A 22,877-nucleotide genomic window follows, 5' to 3' on the forward strand; every position below is an offset into this window, starting at 1 on the left:
TTTTTTCCCCAAACAATAGTTAAATGGCCTGACGTTTCGACCCTATCAGAGTCTTTCTAGAAAGTAGTTTTAGGGGAAATTGTTCACCCCCTAATTTGAATCTAAAGGACTCTTCAGTCCCAGGCATCTGAAAGCACACACTAAATTATACGCAAAACCAAACCTTATGGGCACAGTAACATATTACAAAGGAGTCAATACTGCATGGACATGTTATCGAATATAATATATCATTTGAATTTTTGTTTTGTTAAGTCATGGATGACAAATGAGTGAAAGTAACAAGAAGTTTGTGCCTAGCACCAATGGATGACTGGGTGATGACGCATGTTGAACCATGGAGCAAGAAAGAGGGTTGAACCCAGCTTACATGTACATGTCAACTCAATAAACGTTATACACAACACGCTGCTGGTCATACGAAACTTTCTCAATTCTCGAGCAGCATCAAGTTGTTAATGGGGCGTTGTTTGTATAAAGGATTGAAGTAATCGAACGGTTCCAAAAACCAGTTCGTTTTTTTTTAAATAAAAAGGTCGCTCAGAAATATTACCGGTCACCCTTTGATCACTGGCATTTCAGATCATTTTTTTTTTCGACTTCAGACCATTACCTGTTAAAGTGTGATCGATTGAACCCGACTAGCCAGTGCTAACTTCAGTTCTAACAACCAAAATAATGGGCAACAAACATAATATTGGGCATGGTTTTCCATCATTTCCTCCAAGTTTTCCACCATTTCTGCTCACACACAACAGTAAAAAAGCAACATTTTTACAGCTTAGTTATTTCGTGCATGTACACTGTCTGTGCCTATTTTGCCAGCTCTACAATTCCTGTATAATACATTTTCAAAAAGAACTAAGACCAAAATCAAACGGTGAAAAGTATCATGTATTCATAGAGAATTTGTAAAACCATACAGGACCCTTGGTAAATTGCTCTCGTGTGAAAGGGGCTTTAGTACTATGTAGAACAGACACTAGCGACACCGCACATGTAAAAACACCACTGTTAACAACAAACTCCACCCTCCTAAGTTGGCAATTACTCTTGGCTTGGGTTGTATACAGTTGGATAACTCAAGGATGTGAGTTATGTGACCACCATTCTAACAAATGAAAGGGAAGCTTTTGAGAACTTTTAAACAAAATGTGATGTTTCTATATCATATCGTATTTGAATGTCATCTAAACAATCGCACCCAATTTAGACAGTTGAAGCAGATTAAAGTCATATGCAAAGATGAAGGGGGCACATAAACCCATGATAACTATACAAAAAAAATTATGATGACTGATTGCACTCTAAAACCCACTAGTATCTCAAAAAAACATATGATTTTGTTAACATCTCTTTTGTTTTAATGTATCTTTGAGTTGTTCCAAACAACTTGATTGATGAGATTTCTCAAATCTAAGTGATAAACAAATGTCAACATTTGATTGTATCAAGTGTTGAACCAACAGGTATAAAAAAAAAAATCCATCTCTAACCAACAGTTGAACTTTTTACAAATAGTTTTTTTTAATGGAGCTTGAACCAAGTGTCTTGTCCTCCCTTTTATCTGTTTTCCTTTTTGTATATTGTATTAATATTTGTTTTCCTTCTTTTTCTGTTCACACTTCCTTTTGTAGTGTTTACATTTTAATAATTGCTGTATGTCTTTTAAACACATTTCAGCTTTTGGGCTGCGATGTTTGAATAAAAAAAAATATATATATATCTGCTTTTTAATATTTGCATGGACTGTGTTATTTAGTGTTACTATTATTATTTATCAACTTTGTAGTTGATCTTTTTACTTACTACAAACAAAACCCAATGGCCTGATGTTTCAACCCTAGCAGAGTCGTTATTGGTCATTTAGCCCTCTAGAAAGACTCTGCTAGGGGCGAAACGTCAGACCATTAACTGTTTTTTTTTTTTTATACCATAGGTTGGTTACCATTTTGGTAAGCAGTTTGCAACAGCTATTTCTATTTTATTATTTTACTTATTGTAGTACACACTGTGCTGTTCAGTCTTCGAGCTGAACATAAGTCAACAGCAACAATGATAAAACTAATTTCACCAAAAATCCACAACATTCAGAAAAATACAACTGTGCACAATTTTACAGAATTGGTTTTTGCTAACAAAACAGTTACTGGCAGTGTAAGCACTTTATGTCATCCACCATATACATAAACTAACAAACCTGTAGAAGTTTGCGATCGATCGGCCATCTGGGTCACGAGAGAATAGTGAAAAACTGATTACAAATTTTGCATTGCATCGATGCCAAACTAAAAATTAATAAAACGCTCACTGAGCGATTAACTCCAAACGCGAAGTTGTATTATTTATTTCTCATCAAATATGACATTTCAGACAGAAATATTTCAAGGGATGTTTTTAACTATCATCATTAGACCGTGTAAGTTTTTTGTAAATCTGTGATCTTCACGATTTTTGTTTCTTACCAATTCTGTAACCTTCCTTTAAGCTCACCCAGGTGAGACAAAAATTTCCTACCACTTTTGTTTTTGTAACCAGGCAACCGTTTGTTGTCATGGTCCTTGATGATCTCTTACAACCATAATAGGTTTAATATTACCATGGCAATGCATCCATTGTCCATAGCAACAGATGACAGGGAACATTGGACATTGAAGGACAACAGAGGGCAGTATACCAACAAAATTCAAGTCTGTTGTTTTTAAAACGTGCTTTTCAAGGCAAGGATGAAACGTTACAATTGAATTTTGTTTCAAAATGTTTGAAGATGCATATTCCCACTTTCTATTAGTTTCATTTCAACTAGTTCTTTGGTTGTGAGAAAAGAAACCTACACAGAAACGACCAAACCAGTGGTGTGAAATTAAAATAAAATAAAATAGAATTAAATAAACCCTCCATGAATAAACATACCCCCCCCCCCCCACCCCATGACGATCATCCATTGACAAGACGACATTCATCCTTAAACTAATTTATGTTGATTGGGTTGCTGCATGGTTTATTTATTATACATCCACTAACAGGGTATGTTGGGTGCAACTTGGCAGAAAGAACTGTACAGTGTTGCAACCAGTGACCGTATATAAAACATCATCAACAAAATAATTTGACCGGTCAGCGTCTTTGTCTGGTCAATGTCAAAGACAAGAAACAGGTATTGGGAATTTTGTTTTAGCTTCACAGCATAACCGCTAAACAATGGATCATAGGTGAACAGAAAAAACCCATGCACCTACAAACAGTTGACTTGCCTAACAGCCTAAAAATTGACCTATTGACCCCTGGTATGATGCACAGTGCGCTTCCATTTGCTATCCAGTCCCCCATCAAACATGTGCACAAAGGAACTAGCCTAAAAAAATTAAAAATGATGGAAATGGTAGACAAACACAATTTGTGGCGGTGAGCTCCGTGCCTGTAAGGAGGGAAATATTCACACCACGCAGACTACCACATTCTGAGGAAATTTTTCTTCTGAGAAATGATTCTCAACTAGATAAATGTCTTGAGTAGTGTGATCCCTTTGCAGCACAATTTGGCTGAACTGGGATGTCACATTTGTTGTACAGTTTATACACATTTCTAACTAAAAATACCCAGCCAGGCAGTTTAAATTCAGCAAATAAAAAACACATTTTGCCTTATGCTTATGCCATTTCAGGAGTAACTTTTTTCTAAAAATGACTGGCGGCACTAAAAACTGTAAACAGCTTAAATACTTAAGAAGACACTAAGCCACAGCTAGAAACCACTCAGCTTGCAACATCACAAAGGTCAAGGTAAAGATAGTGTCCTGAATTGATGTTAAATTACAATCAACAGTAAAAACAACAAAAATCACTAAAATTTAATATTATTTTTATGGAAGTTTTTACTAAAAGAAAATATTTAGTAAAACTGTACATATAATGCACTGGTGAAATTAGGGTGAATTTTGTTTATTTATTTGTTGAGTATTATTGGGTGGGTTTTCTTGGGGGGGGGGGGGGAACAAGGGGGGGGACGCGGTCTGTGTATACAGGTTCCTTAAACAAAACATCAAACCTCACAGGTGTTTTTTAACATTCTTGTTGTTAAATGCAGACTATTTGTTGACAAGACAATCTGAGGGGTGAAATTAAACTCATTGTCTAGGTTTAAGGGGTAAAAACAATTTTGAACATCGAGTTATACTACATAAAAGCTTGTAATATTGTCTATTAGGTTTTAATCTAAAAAATCAGATTTATGATTTGGGGTGGGGTGGGGCAAGTTACTCAAAATGGTGGGGGGTGGCTCCCATAATTCCACCAATGATCTTTTTTTTTTCTATCACTCATGCAAACAATTCCTCTTTTATCTAAAAGGCACTAAAGCAGAAACACAATAACCCCTTTGTCTTCCAAATTCTGGCCCATTATTCAAAAAACGACCTCTCTGACACTCGAGTGTTTATTTAACAGAGAATATTGGTTGTAGGTTTGCAATCCCCCAAAAAAGCATGTCATAACGGCCTTGGCACAGTTGGTCACTTAACACGTAGGGTCAGATCGGACAATTCTGTTTGACAGAATGACGCATAAATACTGTTTATATGTAAATACTGTTCAGTGTTTTTAATTTTTTTTATGTAAGACTCTATAATATATATATGTAATATTATTTAAGACCTACAATTTAGAAAAGAATGATATCGGATTTAGGCTGTTAATTCATTTTAACATGAATCAAGTAATACACTGTACATTTAGGCCTATGTTGTTCACAAAATGTACAACTAGCATACATGTATGTACACATACACACATTGAACAGTCAGTAATAAACTTTTCTCCATGTCATTTTCATTGCATTGTAAATCAAGTCATGGGCCGCATGAACAAGCATTGACGAATAGGATGCCCATAGCAACAGCCCTAGCACCAGCCACAGCCGTGTGCCAATTTGGACATAGCCATATTTTCATTTCATTTTAACATAATCAAGTCATGGGCCGTGTCCGGCTTAGTGACTGCGGCTTGATCATCATATGAACAAGCATTGAGGAATAGGAGGCCCATGGCAACAGCCTTAGCACTAGCCGCAGCTGTGTGCAAATTTGGACATAGCCATTTTCATTGCATTTTAACATAATCAAGTCATAAACTGTTTCCGACTGCGGCTTGATCATCACATGAACAAGCAGTGAGGAATAGGAGGCCCATAGCAACAGCCGCAGCACCAGCCGCAGCCATGAGCCAATTTGCACATAGCCATTAGTTTACATACATCGGTGTACATCCAGCAGCAAACACTTCTGCATGTTATTTTGTTTTCAACTGTTAAAGCCAGTGGACACTATTGGTAATTACTCAAAACAATTATTAGCATAAAACCTTACTAAAAAAAGTAATGGGGAGCTGTTGATAGTATAAAGCATTGTGAGAAACGGCTCCCTCTTAATTAACGCAGTTTTCGAGAAGAAAGTAATTTTACACAAATTTGATTTCGAACCTCAGATTTAGAATTTGAGGTCTCGAAATCAACCATCTGAAAGCACACAACTTTGTGTGACAAAGGTGTTTTTTTCTTTCATATTATCTTGCAACTTCGATGCCCAATTGAGCTCAAATTTTCACAGGCTTGTTATTTTATGCATATGTTGAGATACACCAAGTGAGAAGACTAGCCTTTGACAATTACCAATAGTGTCGAGTGTCTTTTATAAGAAATTAGTGGAAATACCTTGGTTTTGAACTTCCTTTTGACACCTGCTTGAAGGAGCCACTGTGGAACCTTTCCATTGGTTGGCAGTGGAGAGATGTGTGATATCAAAAGCCGTTTCCCCTGGGAGCCAGTGAAGAAATGTTCACAAATCTCTACATCAGGAAGATACCAGATGATGGCTGGAAACGAATAGGTATAGACCATAATAGTAACCCAACTTGTCACATGTTAATACAAGATCTATTACAGCCTGGACTTCCTGCAGGCCCGATTTGTACACAGCTCATTGGAAAAAAGCATAAAATCTGGCATTTTAAAGGCAGTGGACACTATTGGTAATTACTCAAAAAAATTATTAGCATAAAACCTTACATGGTGACGAGTAATGGGGAGAGGTTGATGGTATAAAACACTGTGAGAAACGGCTCCCTCTGAAGTGACATAGTTTTAGAGAAAGAAATAATTTTCCACGAATTTGATTTTGAGACCTCAGATTTAGAATTTGAGGTCTCGAAATCAACCATCTAAATGCACACAACTTCGTGTGACAAGAGTGTTTTTTCTTTCATTATTATCTCGCAACTTTGACGACCAATTGAGCTCAAATTTTCACAGGTTTGTTTTTTGATGCATATAATGAGATACACCAAGTGAGAAGACTGGTCTTTGACAATTACCAATAGTGTCCACTGTCTTTAAGAAAATTGAAATTTCAATTTTTTATAAACTTTTAATAAGAGGACAGAGGATTCATCTCATATTAATACTTTTTCAAATCGTCAGTTTATGCAGTAATGTTGAAATGAAATGTGACATTTCTCATATGACCAGTGTAGTATCTCACTTGCCAGAAAATACCGATTCGCTTGTTCCATGCTGAAATTATAAGTTCTGAATTCGGAATTTTTTTCATTTTGGCAATTATTGATGTAGGATTTAAAACTTTGCATGGTGGAAGTATAACTAAGAGAGTTTTGCGGTAACAACATGTGAATATATCTTTTTGAGTAGTAATGGTTCTGGTTAACGACTGTTTCTTTTTAGAACCAACACTACTCAAAAAGAGAGATATTCACATGGTGTTACTGCAAACCTCTCTTAATTACTGATTTCATACCTGGTCCGGCCAAGTGGATGGATTCCAGGAATGATGGATGAAATATCAGGATCAGCAGCAAACCACAGCTAGAAACATCCATCAAGATTCTCATGGCAGGAGTAAAGACACCAAGCAGGACAGGTCTTGAAGAGGTCATGTCATCTTGAAGCAGTCGTCTCATCAAGCTGTCTCTTATCCTCGGATAGACTCATGGGTAAAAGCTCCAGCTCCACAGACCAAGAGTCACATTCAACATGAATGAAACGCAACTGCCGACATTGAAAATGTTGAATTTGGAAATAAGTCCTCGAAATATCATCCCTGTATTTATTTAGGTTTTGTTTATGTTCAGTATCCTTTTGGCAATTACTGATGTAGGATTTGAAACTTTGCATGGTGGAAGTATAACTAAGAGAGGTTAGCGGTAACAACATGTGAATATATCTTTTTGAGTAGTAATGGTTCTGTTTAACCACAGATTCTTTTCAGAACCGACACTACTCAAAAAGAGATATTCACATGGCGTAACCACAAACCTCTTTCAATTACTGATGTCATACCTGGTCCGGCCAAGTAGATGGATCCCAGGAATGATGGATGAAGTATCGGGATCAGAAGCAGAGTATAGCCTTTGACATCCATCAAGATTCTCATGGCAGGATGAGGAAAGACATCAAGTCAGGACAGGTCTTGAAAGTCACATTCAACATCAACGAAACACAACTACTGACATTGAAAGTTATGAATTTAGATTAAAGTCCACAAAATATCATCCTTGTATTTATTAGGTTTTTTACTGTATACTTTTGGCAATTATAGGGTGCGTTTGTTTAGCTTCCCTGGGTCTACCCCGCAGTGCTCGCTCAGGTGAGGCCCCGACAAGAGCTAAACGAACGACCACTCACCGCTCTCATAGTGACGTCATGCACCTAGGCCCAGCCCCCAAGTGACCCACTCCACAAGCAGGGCACTTGGGGCTGACCCGAGTGAGCCCCTGGAATGACGTCAAAGCTATACAAACGCACTGGGGGCAGTCCAGGGTCGACCCAGGGAAGCTAAACGAACGCACCCACTATGATACATGTATATATGTAGAATTTGAAACTTCACGCGGTGGAAGTATAAGTAAGAGAGGTTTGCGGTAACACCATGTGAATAATCTCTTTTTGAGTCTGTTAACCACCGCTTCTTTTCAGAACCAACACTACTCACAAAGAGATATTCACACAGTGTCAACGCAAACCTCTCTTAATTACTGATGTCATACATGTACCTGGAACGGCCAAGTTGGTGGATGGATTCCAGGAGTGATGGATGAAATATCAAGATCAGCAGCAAACCACAGCTAGAAACATCCATCAAGATTCTCATGGCAGGAGTAAAGACATCAAGCAGGACAGGTCTTGAAGAGGTCATGTCATCTTGAAGCAGTCGTCTTATCAAGCTGTCTCTTATCCTCGGATAGACTCATGGGTAAAAGCTCCAGCTCCACAGACCAAGAGTCACATTCAACAATAATGAAACTCTGCAGAATTGAAGCCAAGACCTTGAAATCTGAGACCGGTAACAAGTCCTGAGACCAAAACTAGGCATGGGCGACTAGTCAAATTTAGCACTCGACTAGTCATGCCTCAAATAGTCACAACTTTGACACTAGACTAATTTTTTATTCCCAAGATGCATTGCGGCATATTGTTTGCCGCTGGTGCAATATAGAAAAATTCATAATTGAAGGATTGTGTCACTGATGTCTGACTGTGTTTCGTAAGTGAATTATGTTGTTGTGAATAGTCGTAAGGGACACAATTGGTTCACCGAGCAGGTAGTCGCGACTATTTTTGTAGAAGTCGTGGTGGCACGATTAACCGAGAAGTTGAAAAACTGTATTCGCAACTCATCATAACAATAAATAGTCACGACTTCGACATTAGTCGCACTAGTCACCCAGGCTTAACCAAGACCAAAGCCTCAACTGAAAATAACAATTTATGATTTCACGACCAAACCCAAGATCAAGACTAGAACTTCAAATTAGACCCCAATGCCTAAGACCAAAATGATAAGACTGTAAGACTTAAGACCTTTGTGCTCCAGACAAAAAAAATCTAAATGTTGAAGACCGACACTATGACTGAGACCTGGAAACTAAGACCCAAGACTTTGAGATATTACTCAGATGCGAAATTTGCTTTCATTGTTTAACAACCTCCAAATGTTTAATGATCAAAAATATTCACAAGAAACGTTTTGATGCAATAAATATATTCAGGATAAACTGAGCAAGTTACTTTGCTAACCTTCAAATTGCTAGCTTCTTTTAATGAATGAAGAATTATTACTATAAAGAAAAATAAGTACCATAAAAATTTAAGATTTTTTATGAAATGGCACCACCCATTGTGCCCTGCATTTCACCTCAGTGGAGCCTAGTTTAAATCCCATCTACAAGGTTTTTGAATGAACATACGTAGTAACATTTACCAGTAGAAGTTTCAGCTTCATCAGTCGTCAAGTTTTTGAGAACAAAAAAGTTCAAATCACAGAGCAATGTTTTGAAGAGAGTCGTGTAAATACCAGTAATGGTAAATACGTTGTAGGCCTATAAATGTTAAAATAATTTTCTTATCCCGAGACGACTCATTTCTAACAAAAAATACAGCACCTCAGCAAGTCTAAGGAAAGCTTTCCACCATCATTGTCTTTAAACTGTTTTCTTACAATATGGGAAAGTGTCAATAGACTCCTTGTGAAGGTCGCCTCTGCTCTAGTTAAACGCGTGATGTACAACTCTCAGCCAATGATAGGTCTTCCTTGACTTCAGTGAGGGCGCTGTTTCAGATTGTGATGTCACATGCAAGGGGCTCATTAAACAAACAATATGTTACCATTACTACATCCGCTCCGACTACAATTGGTGACACAGTATCAAAGCATTCCAAGCAGACAAACATGACTGTTACGCAAATCAGTTAGTTACTAAAAAGTACTCCTGGGCGACTAGTGGAATTTACTTTTCGAGTAGTAGTGCCTTAAATAGTTGCGACTCTGACACGAGTCGCAACTTATTTTTAATTCCGTAGATGCATTGCGGCAAATGTTTGCCAAAGCGCAATATAGTAAAATTTACGCTGATGGATTGAAGGATGTACACATGTATCACAGATGTCAGATTGTGTTTATTATACGTAAATTATGATGTCGTGAGCGACACAATTGGTTCACCAAACAGGTAGTCGCAACTATTTTTGTAGTAGTCCCGACTATGATTATAGTAGTCGTGGCGGCACTAACATAGTAGTTGAAAAACAGTAGTCGCGACTCGAAAACGCAATCAATCGTCGCAACTTCGACACTAGTCGCACTAGTCGCCAAGACTTATAAAAAAAGGTTGATTTATCAACTGTCTCCCAAAGCAAAACTAGATGTCTTTATTTACAAAGTTTGGCCGCCTCCAAAATACACCAAAACAAAATATAACTTCACGTGTCTAAGTCCATGGTGTCTGTGCCACCACCAGGGAGGGCCGATATCGCATCCAGCAGCATGTGTTTAGGAAACTCCGATCCGCGGACTCTCAACATGTAACACGCATTCTCTACCTTGGCTAGGCTCTGTCGCATCACTGACATCTTACGGGTATACTCACGGCCTGGTGTGTTTCCCAGAAGCTGGAAGCAATCGTAGAGCTGCTGCATGAAGGTGACCAGCACGAAGGGTGTCTCTGTGTCTCCATTGCCGATGCTATTGATACACATTCTCATCAGCTCACCAGTGAAGTCGGCAATACCAAGGACGTAGTCCATAGGAGATACAGATACCGAAAGCGCCCTCATTGGGCTATCTGGGTCATGTACCTCTCCATCGGGGGTAGCATCGGATACAACATCTGACTTGCGTGAATCCTCCTAGAATACCATAAAATTGACACACATCAAAACCACGTTTAATCATCACTCTACACCTAGTAAGCGTGGATTCTCATTCTCAAATGCCTAGAAAAATAACGTACTGTAATGTTCGGACCATAAGCCACAGCTTTTGATTGGATTATTTACGCCTTCATCATGCTCCACAGTCGGCTTAAACACCAACATATAAAGTAAGCTTCTGCAATATTTATTTTAAGACCACCATAACATTAAGACAGTGCTCTATCAACGGCCGTTTGATGCATTTCAATTGCATGTAAAACTCAAGACACAACTTGGTAAACGTCTCAAGTATAGGTTGGTTTGAGGACTAAAGGGGTGATGATCTGACATTTTATAATCATGGACTGACAGTTTTTGTTCGTGTACAGGCCTAATCTAAGAGAGAATCTTATTACTTGTGCTTTTTTTATCATTCTTTACATGGTTCAACTCCTCAGTATAATTGTCAATTATAACCGAGTACAATCCTTCAAGATGCGCCTAGATCATCTACTTCTTCGTTACTGGTTGTTCCCTGAACCCACCACAATTGGGGCATTTTCTCATGCTGCTCCGCAACTTTAGAACAATCTGCCTCCTAATATCTGTAACATGTCATCTATTCATAAGTTCATAATCAAAGAGGCTCTCAAACCCAACGTTTTCTCTGGATATGTGTTTCATTCCTTGTGCCAGGAGCATAAATTGTGATGGATACTGGCGCATCGGCCTTTGTCTTCGTTTGTTTGTTATACCTTGGCAAGTGAATCCTCCCCAGCAGGGACCTGGAAGACCAGCTGCCCCCTGACCTCCTCCAAAGTCATCAGCTTCTTCTCCTTGATGTAGCAGAGAAATAAAACTGCCTCCACATACTCCTGGAACCCGGGTGAGATGGCTCGTTGGAAAAGGAAAGGATCTTGTCCCTGTAGCTCCTTGGCAATTTGAAGAATGTGAGTGGATTGAATTAACTTGATCTTATCCTCGGCCTCTTTGATGACTGTCTCCCTGTCCTCATCACTGTGAAGAAACCAGTTACAAAAGCACCTGAACAATATAACTCAAGGTAGAGCTTGATTCCCATGATCTACCTCAGGATAGAACTTGATTCCAACAATCTACCTTAAGTATGGGCTTGATTTCGACAATCTACCTCGAGGTAGAGCTTGATTCCCAACATTTTACCTCAAGGTAGAGCTTGATTTTAACGATCTACCTCAAGGTTCCAACAATCTACCTTGAGGTAGAGCTTGGTAGAAGTAGAGCTTGGTTCCGACAACCTACCTCACAACAAACCTACCTCACAACAAACCTACCTCACAACAAACCTCACGACCTTGAGCTTGATTCAAACAATCTACCTCAAGGTAGAGCTTGATTCCAACCATCTACCTCAAGGTAGAGCTTGATTCCAACCATCTACCTCAAGGTAGAGCTTGATTCCAACAATCTACCTCGAATGAGAGCTTTATTCTGACCATCTGACAATCTACCTTAAGGTAGAGCTTGATTCCAATAATTTACCTTAAGGCAGAACTTGATTCTAACAATCTACTTTAAGGTAGAGCTTGATTCTTACAATCTACCTCAAGGTAGAGCTTAATTCCAACCATCTACCCTCAAGGTAGAGCTTGATTCCCAACAATCTACCTCAAGGTAGAGCTTGATTCAAACATTCTACCTCAGGGTAGAGTTTGAATCCAACAATCTACCTCAAGATAGAGCTTGATTCAAACAAAAACCTCAAGGTAGAGTTTGGTTCAAACAATCTAACTCAAGGTAGAGTTTGATTCCAACAATAAACCTCAAGGTAGAGTTTGATTCAAACAATCTACCTCAAAGTAGAGCTTGATTCAAACAATCTACCTCAAGGTGGAGCTGGATTCTTACAGTCTACCTCAAAGTAGAGCTTGATTCCAACCATCTACCCTCAAGGTAGAGCTTGATTCCCAACAATCTACCTCAAGGTAGAGCTTGATTCAAACATTCTACACCTCAGGGTAGAGTTTGAATCCAACAGTCTACCTCATGGTAGAGCTTGCTTCCACCAATCTACCTCAAATGAGAGTTTTTTTCTGACAATTTACCTCTTAAAAATAGAGTTTGAATCCAACAACATAACTCAAGGTAGAGCTTGATACATTGTAAATAACAATCTACCTCAAAGTACAGCCTGATTTCAACAATCTACCTGAAAGTAGAGTTTGATTCCAACAATCTACCTCAAGGTAAAGCTTGATTCTCACTTCACAGTACAGGCATCTCTAATTTTACTGCTACTTGTGGGATAAGAATAAGAATCCCAGTAACGAGTGACTAACTTCTCTTACCCTGTGATGCGATGCAGCAGGAATATAGTCCGCTTGCTTTCAATGGTGACATCTCTGCTAAGTTTGACCAGCCTCTCATGCTTGTCATGTTTAGTGTCTAACTCGTTCTGGAAAACCCTGGAGTAAAAAAAACATCCACAATAAATTTCCCTCCATCAGCCTTTTGCAAATCTCAGCTTGTGCTTAGACTCTGGCTTATGCTCATCAGGGTCCCCGGGGCCCAATTTCATAAAGCTGTTTACCATTAAGCAAAATTTGTGTGCTTAATATAGCAGAAAATGTGCGTAAGCATAAACATATTTCACCATGATTTCTCAAGTTAGCAGCACATTTTGCGACACACATGCACGTTCACCATGGTTTTCAGCTTTATGAAATAGAAGTTCTGCTAAGGGATGCTCCGTAAGCACAAAACCGTTGCTTACATGATTTATGCAAGCCTGATACTTCACGGAGGCAACGAAGGCGATTGCCTCCGTTGCCCCTTGCCATTGCCTTGGTGCCCTTGAAATGCTACAGTAGAAATTTACAATTTCCTCATAGGGTGCCCTTTGCCTAAGAGAAAATGCCTTGGTGCCCTTGCCCTTTCAAAAACGAAGCATACAGCCCTGTTTATGAAATTGGCCCAGGCTTAGGCACCATCATCAGTTTTGGAGCAGTGTACATACTTCAGTGTCAAAGGGAGCTATGGGCTGAACCTACATGTTAAGTCTATGCTGAGGTTCTGAAAAGCCCATTAATAACACATAGCACTAGTATACAAATATTGACTGCTTCGAGTGCTATGGTTAAAACTATGACTCCCGAGGTGATCCACGGAGCGTTCTATTTTCCCGAGGCGAAGCCGAGGGAAAATAGAACGCTCCGGGGATCACCGAGGGAGTCATAGTTTTTAACCATTGCACGAGTAAAAGCAGTCAATATTTGTTTTATAACACCCCAAACATTTCTAAAACCTGTATTATTATTATTAAGTTACAGACCTGAATGCTACAATCCACGGACGACGCGAACACAGATTGCAAACACTTTTACCTACTGTGTTGCATGTAGTGTCGGACAATCTGAAATGGTTACAGACTATTAATTTATCATCCTCGTAAACGCAACGGACGTCTGGGTAATGCACGCCGTGTGCTAGTCTGTCGGACTAGCGCACGGCGCCATGTGCTAGTCTTCGGACTAGCGCATGGCAAACCGACGCTCTATCACACGGCCGTCGTCTAGCAAAACTAAGACATGTCATGTGACGCGCTCTAAACCAATGAGCAGGCACAATACTTGCAAGGGGTGTTATAAATGAGCATCTCGATCAAAGCACTCAACATTTTTTCCTGCAAGGTATGCAGAACTACATTTACAACAGCAGGGAAATAGGGTGTAGAATACTATACCTCAAGCTAATATTTCTATATAAAATATCCAACAATGAGAAAGTTTGATTATTGTTTGCATTTCAAGAGAAAGAGTTTTTTTCTCTTTGATGTCTTCTGTTGTTGTTAGGTGCAGAGCTGTAGAAATGGGAAACGCAGGAAGCTACCCTGTCCCTGGTTAAATTACTAAACACTTGGTGCAGTCATAAAATAGTTGACGTTTGGATTTACCTGAAAGCTTGGACTACTTCTGAGTTTTCTTCAGCTATCAGTTTGACGCCTTTCTGAACCTTTCGATTTGCTGACCACGAATCACCATGTTGAGCTCTTTTTGAAGGTCCTAGAAACGATACAGAGAAGACACTGATGAGCGTTAATGGTATGTGAAAACACAATAAGCTACTGATATAAGAAGCACTGTTTGGGTTAGTACGGTTGCAAGGACTCAACTAATCATGCATTTGATTTGATATAAAAAAATTGGCAAACTTAAACAAATACACGCAATACACAGACAAACTAACCCCTTTTCCATCCCCCAATTCCTTTCAGCAATTCAGCAAAATCAGTCACTGGTCAGGCAATAATTGCGATAAATCATGAATTCTAGCGCAGTGAGTGTCTTTACTATCTAGACCACAGAGACTGCCCGGTCGCTAATTAATAAGAGGCACTGCGAATCCTATGACATAGGATTCAAAACATGATGTTTTGGCAGCGGGTACCGCAACTATATAAATAGTTGTTAAAGCCATGATACACTTTCGGTAAACAGTATTGTCCAAGTCCCACACTTCGTGTATCACAACTTATATATAAAACAACAAACCTGTGAAAATTTAGGCTCAATCGGTCATCGGAGTCGGGAGAAAACAACGGGGAAACCCACTCTTGTTTCCGCGAGCGTTTTGTCGTGTTATGACATGTCACGTGTTTAAAATAAATCCGTAAAACGAGAATTTATATTGTTTTACCATTTTCTCAAAAAGTAAAGCATTTCATGGAACAGTATTTCAAGAGAAGTCTTTCACCATTAGTAAACCCTGTAAATTATTTGTAAGCCTGTGAACTTTATTTGTTTTTTCTGCACCGAAGGGTCCAATGACTTTAAATTTGCATCAGGGATAAAGAATATTAATTTTAGTTTTTACCCATTATAATTTATAAATATATATATTATTTAGCTTTGCTTGATTGAACTTTAACATAATGAGACTTCTAGAAAAAGTAGAAGTAACATAATACCCACAACACACAAGCACACTTTATTAAAGGAACACGTTGCCTTGGATCGGTCGAGTTGGTCTTTGAAAAGCGTTTGTAACCGTTTTTTATAAAATGCATATGGGTAGAAAGATGTTGTAAAAGTAGAATACAATGATCCACACAAACATGCCTCAAAATTGCGTGGTTTTCCTTTTACCTTGTCGACTAACACGTCGGCCATTTATGGGGGTCAAAATTTTGACTCCCATAAATGGCCGACCATGTTAGTTCGCACAGTAGAAGGAAAACCACGCAATTTCGAGGCAAACTTGTGTGGATCATTGTATTCTACTTTTAAAACATCTTTCCAACCATATGCATTTTATAAAAAACGGTTACAAACGCTTTTGTTTTGACCAACTCGTCCGATCCAAGGCAACGTGTTCCTTTAACTTGGGCAGCCAGGGTCAGTAGGTTGGGTCAGTGGTTTCTTCTCAGTGAATTCGCCTCTATGGACCACAGTTTGATTCAAGGACTGGAGCAATGCAATGCATGTGGGGTTTTCAGTCCCTATATATTGCTCTGGGCTGAGTAGTGTGGCTGGCTATGCAGGCTATGTTGGCTGTTGCTGCTTGCACCATAGAGTAAGTCCTTACTCTATGCTTGCACCATGGATGATGGAGGAATCTTGCACGATATCTTGCAACTTGTTGGACTTCATTTCCGAACTCTTCAAGTCGGTGATAATTGTTGTTTATTTATAATAATATGACTATGTTGTTACCTTTCGATTTATATCCGTCGTCCTTTTGTCGATAGTCGCGGCCCATCACTAAAGTGGTTTTTGTACCTTCTTTTCATGAGACGCTGAACAAGCGCTGTGTAGTGTAAGCTGTGTGTGATGCATAATATTTGCTGCATGCTGCATGCTGTTTGTGTTTTGTGTAGAACGTGAAAACTTCGGCGTAACTAAACAGCGCCCTCATGTGAAGCAGCTCGATGAGAGTCGGCCAGGCAAAAAACAAAAATGTTTGCAGGTTTCATCTACGGATAAGGGTTTATTATAGCAAGCTCAAAATAGCAAGAAAAGCGGGGCTAGGTTTGGTAGAGTTTTTCTTCTTGGAGAACTGTTCTTTAACTAATCTTCCAAATTTTCTATTTGAAAAATCGTCTACGCATTGTTCTCTTCTATCAACCTATGCTGTGGTGACCTATCATCAAGTTTGAAGTGTCAGCAGCCAATGAGCGAAAAGCCCATGGGGTTTGCTGAAATGTTTTGTCTGTGGAATTATGTGGACATAATTGGTATCATCAAAGGAAGAAGACAATACAGACAATATCACGGAGTTACTTAACCGCAACTGAAGATCTACCCCGCCACCCCCCCCCCCCCCCACAAACAAACAAAAAACATTTTGATGCAGACTTTTGTTTAATAATCCAGTTTCCTTTCCATCTACAATCTTTTCCCAACTGAATATTTTGAACTAGGCCCTAATTTTTTTTTCACAGTATGACATTGTTTCCCTCCTTCAGCAACCCTTCTTTCTTCTTGTACCCATTTTCCATTAAATGCAATGTTCCCCCCTTTGCATGTACAAAATGCTCATGGCGTAAAATAAAAAGTAAAACAATAACAACCTTGACACCTATTTAAAGACTCTGAACACCTTTGGTAATTGTCAAAGAATGAGTTTTCTCACTTGGTGTATCTCAACATTATGCATACCCCCCCCCCCCCAAAAAAAAAAAAATGTGAAAATTTGAACTCAGTTGGTCGTCGAGTTGCGAGATACTAATGGAAGAAAAACACCCTTGTCACACGAAGTTGTGTGCTTTCATCGATGCTTGACATCGATGCTTGATTTCGGGACCTCAAAATCTAATTCTGAGGTCTCGAAATCAAATTCGTTTGAAAATTACTTCTTTCTCGAAAACTATGTTACTTCAGAGGGAGCTGTTTCTCACAATGTTTTATGCTATCAACAGCTCCCCATTACTCGTTACCAAGTAAAGTTTTATGCTACAACAATTATTTTGAGTAAATTACCAATAGTGTCCACTGCCTTTAAGCTCACCCCACCCCATCTGGGCCCAATTGTATGGAGCTGCTTAAGCACGAAAGTATTGCTTACAAAGTTTCTGCTGAGCAAAAATTTGCAAGACACCAGTCATAGATTGTACACTGAGATAATGTGTCATATTGGCTGGTAACCATCTGGTAAGCATGGTTTTGTTGTGCTTAGCTACCTGTTGTGCTTAAGCAGCTCTATGAAATTGTGCCCTGATCAAAGCTGACAGTGAGATATCTTTATGTCATCGTTTTTACCCACATTTTAGGGGTTGTAAGGCGGGTTCAGGTAAGGGAATCCAACAGACTGAATAATATTGATACGGTAAAGAATATCAACCTTTTCTTCATAATTTTTATTTCTGCATGAAGCAACTCTATTAACAAGCAAAGAAGGTTTGTTAAAAAAAAAAAACTAGTAGTTATTAAACAAAATACTACTCCGCATAATATAGGTTGGTGGGCAAACAGCTTCAAAATTTATATACATCCATATTTTCTTTTCTTTTCAACATCCCCATAAAACTGGGGGAAAAATCGCACACAACTCAAAATTCACATAAGTTTGTTTTTTACATTCGACCTCTCTATGATGTAGCAAAGCCTTGGTTAAAATGCGGATGACTCAAATTACACATTAATATTTAAAAATATGATTGTTTCAGTGCTCCTCACACTCAGACCTTTGCATTAATCCGAAATACCTAACCGCAATAGCGAATTAAACAAACAAAATAATACCAGCCAAATGCAATGATAAAAACTATTTTATAAAATTGATTTTTTCAAGTGATGATAATAGTTGTACTCTACACACTTTTTAGAAAATGCGATTTCATGGAACTATTTGACAGGAGGGTTCCAAAGAGTTTACTCTATAAAGAACTATTCACTCTAAAATCACCCGGGTCAGATTTGACCCAGATTCTGGTTTTCCGAGTCAAGCCTGACCCATTCCTGAGTCAGGCTGACTCGGCAACTGGTTTATCATCGCAACACTGCAACAACCACTCACGTTTTGATATTTTGTTTTCCGGTAGTTTTTACATAACTCCCTTAGAGGCAAAAAATGTACAAGCTTTGGTTTTTGGAAAACTGCTCGATTGTTTTAATCCTTCATGAAATATACAATAAAAACTGACTTTTATTTCAAATGGTTGGTGGCGTTTTTGAGATATCGCCAGTGGTCACTCACGGAGAATACTCCGTAATTGGAATACCCAATCTGAGAAACGTTCATGCATGAAACGTCTCTAAAATTTACATATTATTGTTAAAAGGGAATCGTTGCTCAAAAAGTTATACGATACCAACACTTGCAGTGTTTTTATGGCCATTAACTTTTGGAGTATTTTGTCAAAATACCTCTTAGACTTTACAATCACATAAATCCTTAAGAAAACAGTCATCTTATTAACGCAAGCTGATGTTTTTAGCTTAGCCCAATTTTTCATTTGAGGTAAGGGTTCTCGTGGTTTATCTTTCAAACAAAATGAGAAACTGGATCCTAACTTGGTTACCTTATGGGTTACTCCCTTTGGCAACTAAAAAAACTTCTTATAATTGATGTTCATTAAAACCATGACTTTACACTTAACTCTTTAGAAATCGTTATCACAAAAAAATTCAAACATTTCGAAGGTTATATGAGTGTTTACAAACAGGTGCAGGTGTATAAAACTAATTACTTTTCTTTCAATGCAAGAACAATTTTCTTAAAAGAGCTACATGAATTATGAATTTCTTCTTAAATATTTTCTCTTAAAAGCAGTGGACAATATTGGTAATTACTCAAAATAATTATTAGCATAAAACCTTACTTGGTAATGAGTAATAGTGAGAGGGTGATGGTATAAAACATTGTGAGAAACGGCTCCCTCTGAAGTGCCATTGTTTTCAAGAAAGAAGTAGTTTTCCACGAATTTGATTTCGAGACCTCAGATTTAGAACTTGAGGTCTCGAAATCAACCATCTAAATGCACACAACTTCGAGGTGACAAGGGTTATTTTTCTTTCATTATTATCTCGCAACTTCGATGACCGATTGAGCTAAAATTTTCACAGGTTTGTTGCTTTATGCATATGTTGAGATACACCAATTGTGACGGCTAGTCTGCGACAATTACCAATAGTGTCCACTGCCTTTAAGGTTCTATTGAACAGTTTCTTACATTACAAATAATGGTATTAACAATGATGTTGGAATATTGAAAAGCCTTAATTCACAAGTAGAGAACAACCATGTATACAACGACGGGAAACGACGGAAAACAGCATTAGAACTTGATAAACTGAGAGTAAAAAAAATATGGGCCTACCTCCCCTAAAGACTTTATAATGTTACATAATTATTCATTATAATTAATTATGTAACATTATAAATAAAAACAATTTTAGATACTTGGTGGGAATTTTATCTCTTCGGGTTCTATTATGCTCAATTTACCGTATATCATAAGGTTCAAAATGTCCATCCTTATTGTTTTCTTCCTTGCCTCGGCGTTGAATTCTCGAGAAGCGGGGGAATTCAGCAAATGGTTGACTAATGGATATAACCCAGTCAGAAATAACATAGAGAAAAGTTTGACAGTGGTAGATATATTAAGTACAGAGTCAGTCTCTCCCAGAAGTATGATCCAAAACACGGCCAATAAAATGATGCCGATGATTTGTAGCAATGTCTGACAAGCGTGCACCCTGACTGGCCGGTATTTTTCAACAATCAGCCAAAACAACCAAAGCTCAATTGTCGGTATTCCGTTGGAATCATATTTGACGAGAGGGATCACAACTTCTTTTTCTTCAATAACACTCATTTCAATGGATCCATTTCCTCCATCTCCCAGACTCGTTTGATATTTTATCTCGCGCCTTGTCTGAACATCTGCCTCATCCATCAGGGCCTCTGCCTCCTTCATGACGTCACATAATAAGATGCAATATCCGTCGTAAAAACCCGTAATTGCATCGACTACGTACTTAGTCAAGAACAAAATTGCAATCATAATTGGGCCAACCTTGTCAGCATTTATCACAGTACCCATAAAAGTATACACAAGTACTTCTGAAACTATGTAAAAGTTCGTTGTCAACTTATATGTCCAAGCAATCACACCAATTATCCAATATGCAGACAATATCGCTATAGCAACTACACTAAAAGTGGAAATTTTTTCGACATGAACTTTCCCCAGGATAAATATTAGTATCATTGTTTTCAACATAAAAAGTAAAGGTATAGTTTCTGTTCCAAAGTATACCAAGAGCAATAGGACACACGGAATATACAACAATACAATTAAAAACCTAAAGAGAATATCACGGATCCAGGTATGTTCAATATTGTCACCGATGCAGTTAATAATTTCCCTTGGCCAACTGAAAAACACTTGCTTCAACCACCCCAAACTAAGAATAATCTTTGCTCTACAACCAATCATGTCCTGTTCAAAGAAGTTTTGGAAACGGTGCTCAAATGAGAGTCTATCCGTAGAGATCGATTGCAACTCTTTATGTGTTCCGATTTTGTTGTTAATACCGCTCCTCGTTAGTTGCGCTTTAATGCATATACACAGTATTTGAAAACAGAAGGTAAAACAAAAAAGGTTCATAATAACATAATAGACTGATTCTAAAAGGGGGTTAGTGAAGCTGAAACGATAAAGAGCGCTGTATCTCCTTGTATAGCTCTCTGTACTTAAAACAAAAAAATAGGGAACAAATTCCATCACTATAAACACCCAAACGAACACTAAGCCCCTTATTATTAAAACCCAGATTTTGTTATTTCCCCAGTTACATAGGCTATATGTTAGCCCAATTGGGAGATCTGATACCAGTCTGAGCCTTTCGACCCCATTTTTATCTCTCTCTGGTGGATTTTTCTGGAGAAAAAATCTCACGGCCATTGGTGCAAACAGAGCCAAGATGAGGCCAAATACGCGGATCCAAGTTAGCCAGAATTTGGTACGCACCACTCTAACCTGGTCACCGCCTCTCTGCCAACAGTCATATGCACTTGTTTCTTCCATCAATCTGAGCGGGCTTGAATAATACAAATTATTGTCCGTCCCGTAATCCAGTTGTTTTTCAAGACATATTATCTCCTCGCCATCATCACCCACTTCAGCCTGACGTGTGTCATTTTCTCCTTTCGTCATGTCTTGTAGAAGTCCTTTGATCTCTTCGAGTGTGTCTTCATCGGTTGAATTTGGTTCGTTGCAAACAGAAAATGCATTTATTTTCACTGTTAAGGAGAATACACCATGACTTAATGTTGTCAACGATATCACGTTGAAATCGAAGGGAGCACCAAGTAAAAGTTTCCCCCTACCTCCTTTGGACCACACCCAAGTCAGTGGATCAATAATGTCTCCAATGTCCTCCAAGTAGGTTGAGGAAGGGTCATCAAACTCAACGTTTATGAAATCAAGCTTTAGATAAACGAAAATGGCGCCCTCTTTTACAAGTCTGTTGAACTCTTTCACTGGATGAAACGACTCGGAGGTGAATATGGAGAAGTTGCAATATGGCGGTGAAAAGTCGTAATATGGCGGCAAAGTGCTATTTGTAAAAGAGGAATTGCGTTTCACCAAATCCCTTCCATCGTTCTCATTATCTCCACCAAATGCCGGTCTGGCGACCGACTGACGAGCGAGTGCAACCAGAGCAAGAAGTACGACCAACTTGAAGAAAGTCATGCCGGTTATATTTCTTGCTCTGTTGCACATGCTGGATTCCCTCTGGATCAATACATCCATCTTTAAAATCGTAGTTTGATAATGAAGAAATTCAACGATGATCGTCGACAAGAATGTTCAAAATCCGACAGTATGGTTGTGAACCAGTAACTGTTGTGAACGGATGTCATCTGATCTTTGAGTCTAAATACACGACTGCGAAAATGTAATCACTTAAGGAACTCAAAATCAAATGACATTATTGAATTACATTTCTAGCTGCGCCACAACATGTCACGAGTCTACGTGCCAACAAAACATTGGATTGATAGTTAGGGGTGCACTTGGCGGGACATTTTGGGCGGGGCGTTGACTGAATGGCATATCGATGTTGTTTTTGTGAGTATTCAAACAACATGAAAGGAAGAAGGGGGAATATCAGCACCACGAACTCAAGCTGGCTTGACAAATTAGTTTACCAACTCAACTCGAATACAAAAAGGTGCAAAGATTTAAACATTTG

General features: G+C 38.6%; 2 protein-coding genes across 2 annotated transcripts; both read right to left on the minus strand.

The window, feature by feature from the left end:
* Nucleotides 1-9,063: 9,063 nt before the first annotated feature.
* On the minus strand, nt 9,064-16,518 carry LOC139939777 (translin-associated protein X-like). Its single transcript, XM_071935894.1, has 5 exons — nt 16,389-16,518; nt 14,630-14,738; nt 13,026-13,142; nt 11,454-11,715; nt 9,064-10,692 (listed from the first exon to the last, which is right to left on the minus strand). Exons 1-5 carry the CDS (start codon nt 16,432-16,434, stop codon nt 10,267-10,269), a joined length of 960 nt encoding a protein of 319 aa, XP_071791995.1. The 5' UTR covers nt 16,435-16,518; the 3' UTR covers nt 9,064-10,266.
* Nucleotides 16,519-18,013: 1,495 nt separating this feature from the next.
* Nucleotides 18,014-22,832, minus strand: LOC139948278 (uncharacterized). The gene has a single exon (XM_071946383.1). It carries the CDS (start codon nt 22,433-22,435, stop codon nt 20,069-20,071), a length of 2,367 nt encoding a protein of 788 aa, XP_071802484.1. The 5' UTR covers nt 22,436-22,832; the 3' UTR covers nt 18,014-20,068.
* Between the last annotated feature and the right edge of the window lie 45 nt (nt 22,833-22,877).

This window comes from Asterias amurensis, chromosome 1, assembly GCF_032118995.1.
Source record: "Asterias amurensis chromosome 1, ASM3211899v1".
NCBI lineage: Eukaryota > Metazoa > Echinodermata > Asteroidea > Forcipulatida > Asteriidae > Asterias > Asterias amurensis.

What these genes read in the sequence shown, in the direction of transcription:
- LOC139939777 (XM_071935894.1), bottom strand. Translation starts at nt 16,434, where the DNA reads ATGGGCCGCGACTATCGACAAAAGGACGACGGATATAAATCGAAAG. An exon ending in CTGCTGCATCGCATCACAGG is followed by an intron (nt 11,716 to 13,025) that starts GTAAGAGAAGTT and finishes GTTTCTTCACAG; the next exon opens with TGATGAGGACAGGGAGACAG. An exon ending in GGGAGGATTCACTTGCCAAG is followed by an intron (nt 10,693 to 11,453) that starts GTATAACAAACA and finishes ATGGTATTCTAG; the next exon opens with GAGGATTCACGCAAGTCAGA.
- LOC139948278 (XM_071946383.1), bottom strand. Translation starts at nt 22,435, where the DNA reads ATGGATGTATTGATCCAGAGGGAATCCAGCATGTGCAACAGAGCAAGA.